The sequence below is a fragment of the Odontesthes bonariensis genome, chromosome 6 (assembly GCF_027942865.1).
Source record: "Odontesthes bonariensis isolate fOdoBon6 chromosome 6, fOdoBon6.hap1, whole genome shotgun sequence".
Taxonomy (NCBI): domain Eukaryota; kingdom Metazoa; phylum Chordata; class Actinopteri; order Atheriniformes; family Atherinopsidae; genus Odontesthes; species Odontesthes bonariensis.
In genome coordinates, this window is record NC_134511.1 from 10,423,994 (window position 1) to 10,437,058 (window position 13,065).

Below are 13,065 nucleotides of genomic sequence, written 5' to 3' on the forward strand. Positions count from 1 at the left end.
TAATGGCCCAGAAAACTCAGTCAAAGAGCAGGCAGGCAGGCAGGCTTTAAACACTGAGCACTGAACAGTGGAGGCTTATGTCACTCGGCTGATGTTGACAACTCAGACCTTCACCCTCCAAACTGAATTCACTGATCTATTCTGACTTTTTGTTATAACTCCTGATGCTACAAAGTTTAACATGATGAAGCTACAGCTTTTGGATAACCTACATCCCAAAAATAGCACCATACTACATGTGCCCAGAATCTGTAACCTTATCGTATATAATTATGTTAAGTACCAAACATTTTGGCCTGATAAATTCATTACGCTCAGTAACTCAGTACTCATAAGTACTACTATTGGTCTTTGCTTATGTGCAGTGCTTATTTCAGAACGTGCACACCCGACACTCCAAACGAACTTAGGATACGTGAGGTATCATAAACACGTGAATGCGTAATTAAACGCACGTGTTTTCATGGCCTAGGATTAGGGCTGTGGATAAATGCTGGATACTTTGTCTGCTGTGTTGTTTTTCTGAATGGAGGTTGATCCGGTCGCATGCGCTGACTATGATCTATGATTATTTATGATGATCTATGACTATCTATCTATGATTTAGTTGCAACTAGCAAATATTGTGGGTAAAATTAAAAAGATACTTTGACAGTTGGCATTTTGACCAGAAAATAGAGCGAGTTAAAAAGTTATTTCACTGGTTGAGTAAAATTCAGACATTCTCGTGGTTATAAAAGTAAAATCATCATCTGGCTCCCCTGAATGTGGTGCTATGCGGAGTCATAACATATTATACAAATGACTAATTCTGTACATAATCTCCCCAGTAATATCTTCAAGCTGGACAGCCGACTCTACTCTTACCTGAGGATGTAAAGTGCTTCTGATGTTTACTTCAAATCAATCATTTTACAAGCTTCACAACTAACTGCCATGTAATAATTGCATGTCCAATAAGAAAGTTCCAAAATACTGGTATCTTCGGAGCATGATCGAACTGCCTCACACACAGGGATTAAATAGCAACCCACATTGTTGACAAATACAGACAAATAAAAGCTAATAGAGACACATGCGATTCAAAAGAAAATCACATGGCTTCATAAGTGCAGAAGGCTGGTCAGGTGCAACAGTCTTCTTCTGTGGAAGAGGAGGACTCAGATCATAAGGTAGTAACAGAAAAGTACGAGCACTGTTGCACAATTCTTTCAGGCATCAAATGTACCAGGTGACGGTGGGCATGACATCAGAATATAAAAGCACATTCTGCAGACAGCAGACTAAGAAACTGCTCGTATTCATGAGCAGGTTTCAACATCTTAACAGATATACATCCGCTCCCGCTGGGCTTTAATAAAACCAAACAGCTGCAATCTTTCTTTTTAATCGATGAGCTAAGATTTCCCCGTCTGTCTGCGCTTAACTGTGACCACAACTCTGACAATAACGCTGGACGCTACGCCTGAGCTACGACTAATTTTAAGCCACATCAAACACCTTAATCAACTAACTAAACAGAGTCAATAAAAGCTTTTGCGCTGTCATGAATAACGACTGTTCTTTCTATTGTGTGTGCAGTTAAATCTCCCATATATTTTCTCACCCTCATCTCCCAAATTAAGAGCCACTGAGACAATTGTTCAAAGGGATGCAGTCTCTGTCGCAGCCATTATGGGAGGTCAGAAAACACTTAAATGCTCATTATTGGTTTGCAATAGAGCTGATGTGAGTGGAGGGCCAACGCGAGCTGACAGAAGGCATCAAGTGTTGAGGTCAAAGGCTAATTAAGCAGAGAGGACCCTTTGCTCCCGCATTGTTAACCAATCTGTCCCCAGTGAAGATGACTGCCAGAGAGGCGTGAAACAGCCATCGTCCACATGCTGAATCTCCATTTCGGCTACTGTGCCCCATCAGCTCACAAAATGGCATGTCAGTCCATCGCCGGGCTACCTGACGCGATCCATCCAAGAAGAGTTATGGATATGCAATAATGAGCCGAGGCTTCGGATCAATATTTGCGTGAGTTTTCTATCATTACGTTTTAAACACGAGATTCACTGAGCGGACAGGGTAAGAAAAATGCCAACGTAAAGGACACAGGGAGAGTGAAATATATTGCTATGGAAAGGAGGACGCCTCTCGCTGGTGCTAAAACTGCCAAATGTGTTTATCCAAGTCGTTCAGCTGTTTCAGGGAGCTGCCAAAGCAACATCATTCGTCAGTCCGACCTGAGCCGCCGCCGCTCAAAGCAATGAAATGAAAGTGACTGGAAGAGCATGATTAGGTAGGAAGACACTGTAACTGATACAGAGATAACAGAATAATAACTTAATAATGCTATATTCAGTGTACAAAGAGGTTATTTATATGAGAATTCAATTTAGATAGAAGCCTATATTCCAAAAAAATAGAAAACTGATATTCTTTCCATCACTCGTTTGAAGGTCAGGTGGAAAATAAAGATGGATTATTTATTAAAATAGCTGTTAATGTGTACACTATTTGAAATGACATTTTTAATCCAGATGCATTGTTGTGCCATTTAGATAAAAGAGAGCAAAGACTTTCCTCTTCTTTGATAACGACTTTACGGTATTTTTTGCTGCAGAAGGCTTCAGTTCTGCATAAAATTTACCCTAAAAAACTCAAGACATGACAAGATCATCCTGCAAAACTATGACTCGGACTACTAACAACGAGTCAGTGATGCGTTTGTTATCGAAACTTTAAAAAAAAACGTTTTCCACTGCAAGTTAACCAAGTTTGTTGCACAGAAATGGAAAACCAGACATGTTCTGTCCATTTTAGTGACAGCAGTGCAAAGTTCCCTTTCAGGTAATGCACCATGCTTGGATACGTTTTTAAAAAATGACATTGATTGTGTTTTCGAATCAAATACAGCCAGACTCAGCTCAGCTCAGGAGGGCAGGCTGTTAAAGTCAGCAGGTTTCATTTCCTTTGAAGTCACTCAGGGCAGAACAGGGTGAGAGTGCGTTAGCATGTGTGTGTGAGCCAGAAAGAGAAATAGAGAGTGAGGATAAGAGGACATAAACTACACAGCCCTGGCCATTTAATGTCTCCACAGCCCCAGGCCTGTGTTAATGGTGGTGTTGTACAACACATTACTGCAGTGCTTGTGCCCTGAGCAGACAATTACACTGGTATTTAACCCATCCACAGCCCCGGAGGCCCTCAGGGCACTTAGCAGCACAACAAGGTGGAGAAGTCAATCTGACAGGCCACACATGACTTTTTCCTCAGTTGAGACACAACCGGCAACACATTCAATGGCACCCCTAGGGGCCCCATAGGGTTTATTTCTCCATGGCTGGTTTTTAGTTACAGTTTGTTTCAAATTACTGTGACACGGATTCATTGTTAGAAAAACTGAAGGGAAATTTAGAGATTTACACGGGACGAGTGGCCCACAATTTAGAGAGGAGCTATATCTCATCAGTGTGTTAAATGTGTGTCGATCACTAAACTTTAAATTAACTAAAATCTCAATTTACCTTTCAGATTCAAGGGCCTTTAAAGACAGAAACTATGATTATAGGGTTTTTTAACTATAAAAATGTGAAAACAATTTAATTTGGATCATTTTCAGAGTGATTTAATGAACAATAAAAAAAAAAGAAGCTCAAAGCCAATTAAAATAGATCTGGTCGCCACACCATCTCCTCCATTGCTGCAGTTTTCTTATCAAAATTCATACTTTTCATAGTAAAAATAGATCAAAAGTAAATCCCCTAACTAACTTTATGAACGGGTTTTCTGACTGCATCCTTCGTGTGAGCTAACTGCTGGTGTTGGGAAGTCACCCAGTCACGTTTATCCAACTTTAAAGAAAGATGAAATTCAGGCAAAAGCTAACACACTGCCACATGAATAGAAGATAGCTCTCATGACAGAGTGGGAGATTTGTTTTACCACTCTCGTCTTTGTAGATTTTTTGCAGGTCAGACCTTTCTGGTTTTCTTTCTCTCACATCAAAACAGTCGACAAACAGCTAACGCAAACGGTTTAGGTTGAAACCGGCGTTTATCTGGCGGAAATGTTAGATTATTGAAGACATCGGTATAAAAAAATATTCCAACATTCTTCAAATCTGTGTTTGAATCTGAGTGCAGTTGCACTGAAACTGGTTTGAAATAATCCAATAATCCAGTTGTAGCCCGGGTGATAATCCTGCAGTACAAGAACGTGACTGTTCTTTGAAGTGAGTGATGCTCTGAGCGTGTCAGCGACCGCAGAAATGAACTCTGGCTGCTACATGACATGAAACAGCCTTTCATTCTGAAAAGGTCACCTCTTGGCAGCGAGGTGCCCATTTGTTTCAGGTTTAATAAATCCAAAAGAGTGAGAGGCCTTTGTGACGTCTCCAAAATGAGTGTGGCCCCAGTGTGTGTGCAGATACATTCTGTACGAGTGTGACAGGACGTCCCTAACCTCGTGTGTGTGTGTGTGTGTGTGTGTGTGTGTGTGTGTGTGTGTGTGTGTGTGTGAGACAGAGTGTGTGGGTGTGAAGTAATCTGATCTGAAAGCAGGTAAAACCCATTTTATACACGAAACAAAGAAACTTACTGACGGCAATCTCTTGCCGTTTTTTTTCAGGCTTATTTTTCAGTGGAGGCGGAGAACCTGAAACGACCGACTTTATACGCAGTAACTCACTTTGGTGTACAGTAGAGTATAGATTGAAGCAAGAAAAATCAATAGAATATCATCTAGAAAGATAGTAATGGATTTCTAACTTAATGGGCTCACACAGGTCTATCGATTAGCAGGATTAACATCTGCAATACCTCAACAATCTGATTTGCATTTAAATTACTGTACGCTCCGTGCTGACACCAATATAACAAAACAGACAAATGTATAGCCACCACAGCGGCGCTCAGTTATGAGCTCTGACTTTAGCATTAATCTGCTTCAAAAGAAAAAACAAAAAGCTGAGAGGTGCATGAAAGGAAAGTTGCTGTGCTGACAGCTTACAAACTTTCAACAGTTGTAAATTTAGAAGTCTAGACAAGGACAAAAAAAGAAAGAACGGCACAGACACTGACAGATTTTGCTTGAAGATGTCGCTTGAGAGGCTGAAACCGCCATAACTCTTCTGAGCCTCCTCGGTTGGATCCTGGTGAGGAAGGGAGGCAGGTGTTTGTGGAGAAACAGTGTGAGTGTCTCCGAGTGTGTACATATGGAGTGGGGAGGCGGGGGGGGGCAGTGTGAGGTGAGATGTTGAGAGGGCAGGGAGGCGGGGAGGGAGTTTGATGGACTGCACTGTCACCTCCGCCCAGCGATTTACAGCGGTGGGGCTGCTGACGAGCGTGGGGCAGTAAACAGGCCGGCCGGGGGCGTATTTCACAGGGAGCTGGCTTTTATGAAGAACACCAGGACGGCTCTACCCACAGCTCCGCCCGGACCGCCGTGACGGATGGAGAAAGACGCATGACAAGCTTCATCATTGTTTGTAAATCTTAACTGTTCCCGCTCACTAACTCCAGAAGGCAATTTTGCGGAGACAGCGGGGCCTGCGAAGGGGGAGGGCGAGGAGCGAGGAGGAAGAAGAGGAGGAGGAGAAGGAGCGGAGGGGAGGGGAAAGGACAGCGTGGCACTCTTGAAGGTTATTTGGATCTTTGTATTTGGCCAAATGATTAGCCTTATCCTGGGAGGGAGATAAATCTGATAGGGTGCTGTTTGGCAGCCAGGTAGAAGGGGAGGGCAGGGAGGCTCACAGCTATTTCTTTTTCATGGACTGAACCAGTCCATACAAACCAATTCACAAACCAATTCACTCAATTACTTCAGCTGCTTGGGGGTGGTGGAAGCCGGTTCCTTAATGCATGCGCCTATTATTTAGAGGATCAACTGATTAAGCATTTAAGATTCAGAAACTATTAATTTCTCATAATCGACTGATTTTTTTTGGCAAATTAAGACCACTTCAAGGGGGATTATTTTCTGTTACAAACAATGTTAAAAGCAACGTGCTCAAAGTTCCTGGACAGAAGTTTAAAGTTTCTAAACTTATAATAATAATAATAATAATAATAATATAAATGCACATCAGAAAATTGCCTTTTTGTAGCAGTGAAAACTGATATACAAGGTAATAAAAGAGGCCAATGCTTGCCAGCAAATGTAGGTTCAGTGCAAAACCTTCAATATTTTTGTCACGTTTTCCTCCACAAAGAAACGTATCTCTGCCTCGTCGTCAGATAGTATGTATATTCTTTTTATTTACTATATTTCCAGCCAAGATAAATCCCCAATTTTTGTCTTACAGGTATGAAAAAAAATGAAAGTTTAGGGTCCTCTTTACTCACAGTGGAAAACTTTCAGAGGGAAGACATGCATGTCTTTGGCTGTATCACTATGTGCATGGTGTGTTCACTAAGAGGAAAAAATTGAAAAAACATCATATTTCTCTGAAATGCCCACCCAAAGGCTGTGTGTTAGGCACAGAGGCAGAGTGTTGTTGTGTCTCTGACAGGGTAAGACACACCACAATCAGACACTGATGCTGTTTATACTGTATATCAAACCTCCAATTCTGCCATGAAAGCACGTACTGAGACAGCAAAGCTAAAAGCAGCTGCATAAAAAAGGCGTCCTCTTAGCGGTTTTACAGAATAATATCAACATAAGAAGTCTACTGGTAAGTCCGCAGTAATTCTGCAGCTACAGAAAGCTAATGAACACAACACAGCATATTTCTGACTAAATATCAAGGCCAAAGTCTCACATGCACTCATACTGATCTACACACAACAGATAAAGTTCTAAAAGTGTTCCAGGAACAATCCAACATAAAAACAAAGCAGCCTTCTCTGAAGAAACAGTTCATTTTCAAGCTTGGGAAGATATGACACACTCCCACACGCTGTATCTGGCAGGGGACGTAACGAGTGAATATCAAATGTTTAGACGAACTCCTTGAAAATATGATAACGAAAACCTGCTTTCAAGAGATCATCAGCAAATAACCCTTACGTATCAGCTCCTTATAGCCAGTTATACTAAAGGCAAAGTGTTTTATATGAAAGCATTTTATGGTATATTCTATACTTTGCTGTACGTTTAATAAAATCATTGCTTTTCCTCTAAAGAAAGGCATTCATTTCTACCCCTATGTGCTTCCAAACTATTATATCCTCACACAAAAAAGCTGTAATGTGGTAAATTAGACTATCAAAAAAACTGATTCCTTCAATAAAACAGCACTTGCACCTTGTACTTTGATTCGAGTTGAGAGGATTTATGTCAAAAATATTCAGCACTCAGAATGTTACAGAAACAGTGTTATTCTTTATCATTGTAAACAAAGCCAGTCATTTCCTTTCCTTGTAATTAACCTCTTATTGAGAAGGTACATGTTGCACTGCATGCTGGGATGAGAGCTCTATCTCATGAGGAGCAGTCTCATGTTACTTATGACAGTTCCTGTTGTCGCCTGGTTTGCTGGTTTGCAAAATGGTCGAATGTAGGGCAAAAAGTAAGACATGGAGATAGAAAAAGAGACAAAAAGTAGGGCTCTTACTGGGAGGAACTGAATCTGTGGCGACTCTGATGCTCACATTCCTACTGTAAACTAAATGCACTTTGTGTGAGCTGAAGTTACAAATCTCCAGAAGCTCATGAACAGCTCTGCAGTAGCTGGTTGCAAAATCTGTAAATTAGCAAAGCCAGTGGAAGTGTTGGAAAATCTGATCTGGTGCAGAAGTGAGCACCTATCTTAGGCTCATTAAGAGAAATTAAACCGATCTGTGTGTTTAATTAATGGAGTCATAGGCTTTATCAGGCTGTTTTATCAGTCTCTATATATTGATTTAAAATTAAAAAATAAACTGATATAAGCAATTGCTTTTTGTTTTGTCTTTTACTTATAGTGAGCAGATAAGTTCAGCATTTAATTGTCAATAAAAATCAGTTTGATTAATTAATGCAGTAACATATTTAGCTTTATTTAGGGGGGGTAAGCCACAGATTTAGCTCATTTGTTTCTGTGGAGCTAGAGCCTGAGTTGACACCAAATGTGGGACCACCCGCTGAGAGAGTGTTGTTATCTTGTAATGGAGCGTGGCGATTCACCGCAGGGGGCTGACGCGGGACCCCCACAGGAGAGGGACAGGTGAAAGTCATAAACAAACACAGGTACAAGGAGAGGTGTGGGGGTCTCCAGGCTTAAGATGCTGGTAGTGTGAGCGTCTTTTTCTCTAAAAGAAGGACATTGATGTTGTGCTATTGATGCTCCTCCACTGTGTCCTTTCATCGCAGTCCTTTACACGATGCAATCTTTACCTTTTAATTTCAGATAAGAACAGAGCCACAGAAGGAGTGGAGCTCGGTGGGTAAAACAAGACAGAAGACTCATGTTCTATGTGTTTTTAAATACATACACCATTAATCAAGAAAATAAGAATATAAATTGAACAAAAACATTTCTTACTTGCACTTAACTGAAAACACTATTGACACTGGACAGAGAGGTTTTAATTTCAGCCTCATACAAGTGATAAATGTCTGTTTCGGGTCATATAAAAGTGGAAATAAAACAGTGTGTTTCTCCAGTCAGGAGCGCTGACTCTGATAGAACATATAACTGCAGCCATGGCCGAGGACAGTGACTCCAGTGTGGATTTTGCTGATGACAATAAACAAAATGATGAAAGGCCTCATCTTCATACCATCAGCACACAAGAATGTGCAAACACCACAGTTTCATCCAGCCCCACAATGCCCATTTTAAGGAGTAAAATATTCACAAACTAGTTTGCTACTTATCAACAAGACACAGCCCAACTCCCACCGAGTGAAAATGTCAGCATTCAGACCAGTGATGCAGACAGATAGATGTTCAGGTTGGTGTGAAACTATGTGAATACAGGATTTTATCTTAAACTATGTTCAAACTTAACACATTCCAACACTGATTTATTTGTGATATCTGAACCAATAAAATCGGCATACCCAAATATCGATTGGGATCCGTCTACCGGATGGGAAACAACAGACTAGTAGCAATGACTCGCTATCAGACCAAATCTGGCTGATGTCATCATAAAGCTGACTTTTGTCTGAAATGATTGACAACATCCATGTGAAAAAGTTGTAGTCATTTGTTTGCACTGCTATTTTTGATTCACATTTAGAGGTTGTTAATCAGAAGAGGTAACAGGAAGTGTCACCTATCTTTAAATATACCTGGCGCCCTAAATAACTGCTAACCTGAATATGACAAATCTGTTTGATTTCAATAAATTCTTGACTGAAATTATGAAAGATATGAGAACATTAGTCTCTGGGGAAGGCAGTCCATCAGTTTCCTGAGCGTTGTTGAATAAGATGTATTGTAATGTATATAATCAAAGCAAATAGACTTGAGTTGACAGAAGTGCCATTTATAGCTTGAATAGAAAACCTTGAACACAAAACGTGGATAACACACTGAGCAAGAAATAAATGCTCCAGAAAATCAAACTACCAATAACTTGAGTTGGTGCAAGAGCCCATCATATCACTGAACTGAAAATACGCTGCATTTATAGGGCACCGTGTGCAAAAATGGCAGAGGAGATGCCTGTTGCTACTCCACTGGCTGCCTTCACTGGGCAGGCTGATGTGGAAACAGCTGTGCTGCTTGAGGCAAAAACAATTAGCCTGCATTCTTCATTTAAACAGCAAACTATCAAAAATAACTACTAAATATATATAAATACAAATAACTACTACTAAATAACTACACTTTTCAAACCTTGAAAACACCATATAAACATTTAGAAATTTTCAAGGATTTTCCAGCCTTGATGTCGATTAGGGGGAATGGAAAGGATGTGAATGTGGCAAATGTAAAAATGATGTGCCTCACCAGATGTTTCTGGTCTGAGCCGGCAAACAATAAACAACCCAGATGAGATAATATCCCAGATATTCCCAGAGAGTGAAGCAATTCCTGAAGAACAGCTCCCTTAATTTTCCTCTTGTGGATGTCCACTGCAGCTGTTGTTTTTTCCTCGAGAGTCCAACTCTCGCTACTGAATTACAACCACACACAGATACCCAGTGCATCAGGAAATAAGAGGATCCCAAATCTCCTGTACAGGTGATTGGTTAGGGTAGGAGGTTATAGTAGTTTTGAGACTAGTCATCAAATGTCACACATATGGTAAAGGTCAATCTTCTGCTTTTATCTTTATTATCACTAAGTGCCCTAAAGTTTAAGTTTTTTCTGTCTGGAGTGAAAAGAGGAAGGTTAGTGAAAGCAGCGACTTCATTATGGTTATACAAAGATATCTGCTTCATCTACCTACAAACTCTTTACACTTAATTAACATAATTTCAACCAAATCTGTGACATGCACTCTAAAAATGTCAACATTTCCTCTTGAACTCATGTTGAGCATAAAGAAAATGACATACAGAGCTTTCATACCAAACAGAAATGCAAAATAACTGCAACCTGTGAGCGGCATGATGTGATCGCCTCTATCTTCAAAACTCTGTTGAGGCATTTGACTAATACAGACAAACAAATGTTGAAAGGACAACGCGATGAACGCTCACAGACAAAAATCTGTTTTAAGGTCTCATTCCAAGTGAATTTTCACTTTAACAGGCATGCCAATCAGCCCCCAGCCTTTCTCTTTCTTCTGCCACCGTACGCTGGAATCTAAATGTCTCACTCTCATTGTGCACTAATCTTTACAAAGTTCCAAAAAGATTTTACCGGACTATTAAGCAATACACACAATCTGATTTACCCACATTCACTCACAGTAAGAAATGCATAAAATTCAGGCAATTATCGTCAGCAGCTACGCTGTGCTGAGATTATCATCTGAGATCTGGAAAGTAAAATGCCAGAAATCTGGTGCTGCAGAGATCAGAGATCAAACGTGAAGACAAGAAACAGGGCTGCACTGGTAGTTGTTTACAGATTTAAAAACTGTTATGTAATAGCCAATATATGTGTTTATCTTCTTCTCTTTAATCACTCTGAGTGAGACATATTTAACCGTTTTCATTCATTTTCGTTCATCATCTAAACAGAAAGGATGACAATGAGGTGACCATCGCCATCCAACACAGTAACTTTGAATCTCACACTCGCTTTGACAGTAATGAAACGCCTGAGTCAGACCTACCTCTGAAGTACTGCAACTGCAGTAAAGTATGAAGTAAAAAGTACAATAAAAGTAAAAAAAAAATGAAATTTTATGACACTCTTGATTCGAGTGCAATCCTCCCTTTAATGTACTGTTGATAAATTCTGGGTAAAACTTTATGGGGCCTGAGAAGTGTGTGTTTTTGAGTGTTTTTGTGTCACTCACAGGCAGCCATGGTCTCAGGGCAGCTGTTGTTATCGTCCAGGTTAAACAAGGGTGGCACACAGGTGGTGGAGCCCAGGCCCTGAGTCAGGTAGGTGGCTGCTGGGTAGTAGGAATGCATGCGGTACTGAGAGGACATGTTGTGGCTAGAAAGGCGGGCATCACCATGGGGCATCTGTGTCATAAAACACACATAAAACCAAAGTAGAAAAAAAAATCTAAATATAGTGCATTTTATAGACAGCATGTCAGGTCCATAAAGTGGCAGTAACGAAACTAGGGCTGCATCCCCCCTCCGAATAAAACCTCTCTTCCTCGACCAGCAGTCGGAATTTTAAGCAAATATTCAACCATTTGTTGGATTTTTATAATAGACATATTAGAGGTTTTCCACATAAATATTGCGTGCGTGCAGCTCTTTCATTCAGCACACCACCCGTTTTTCCTCCTACACACACACACATACACACACACACACACACACACACAGGAGTTACATGAGCCCCTCCTGTCCATCAAATCACACTGTCACCAACGGATTTAGCAAATTGTGTGACATTTACAGACCCTTTAACCATGGTTAAGAAATGTTCTGTTTTGAAAAAATTACTTTCTGTGGAACAAAAAATGCTGTAAAATGAATCCTCTCAGAGCAAACTAAGAATAAAAAAAAACAGAACCAATGTGTAAACATTCTACAAGTGCTGGTAAAAGGTTTTACACAATCGTGCTGTGGAAGGCCTATGATACCCCTTAATTTTCTACCCCAAAAGCAGCTGTTTTATATTTACATGTTTCACAAAAAACATACATTTGTGGGATTTAAACCTCTGTTTGAATTAGCTACACGACAGCAGCTGAATTATTTACAGAACATCCTTACAAACTGTCACGCGTCCCCATGCTGATGTGATGAAGTTTTTTCATTTTCTACCTTTTTAACATTTTTAATACAGAATCAACACCGTTCTTCGGGCTGTGCAGTCCTTCCAATCCTTCACCTGAAATGCACAGCCAACCCAGTAACAACTTAAACTGAGAGGGAATTTAACAGTGTTTGACTTCACAGGTATGTGGCTTGTTCCAAAAAAACGAACTGCAACACACAGAGATGGCTTTTTCCAGTCCTCTGAAAACTTTAAAACGAGCTGTCTACTCAGCAGCAAGGCCGCCTCACTGAGGGTTTTCAATTTCATTTTTATGGAATTTGATTTCTGTCAGCCTGTAATATGTCACCCGTATTGTCCACACCATCAGTTCGGCGACAGCTTTATAAACTGTTATTTAAGCTACACTCAGCTCTTGTATTAGGCTGTGAAAAATACAATAGAGATTGGGCTGGAGTCTTGAAAGTGCACCGAGCTCAGGGTTCCCAGGACACATATAGCACCAAACAAAACTGTCCTAGTGAAAGTTGCTCACTAAAGGAAGGATATTTCCTGCTCACTGACCATGTTCACATCCAGTGGTCATAAACAAATCCACACACAATACCTCGCTTGGACTGTTAATGTAAAATAAATGGTTTATAAACCTCTGCCAGTGTACATCTTTTTAATGGGGTGAATAACTGAATTTAACTGAAGTTATGGTTTCATCACAAGCTATATGATGCATTGAAAAAATATGCAATTTAAACATATTTGGTTTGGTCACCAAATCAAGCAGCACTTGGTGAAGTCATATAGCAGAAGCACAGTGCTTACACAGCTTTAACTGAGTCCAGTTAGTT

General features: G+C 40.3%; 1 protein-coding gene across 1 annotated transcript in view; it reads right to left on the minus strand.

Annotated features, from left to right (window-relative positions):
* Nucleotides 1–13,065, minus strand: part of dmrt1 (doublesex and mab-3 related transcription factor 1) — a 30,091-nt gene that overhangs the window by 6,721 nt on the left and 10,305 nt on the right. Inside the window, exon 4 of the mRNA XM_075468926.1 lies at nt 11,337–11,508. Coding sequence (XP_075325041.1) covers nt 11,337–11,508 — 172 coding nt within the window. The remainder of the gene's footprint in view (nt 1–11,336; nt 11,509–13,065) is intronic.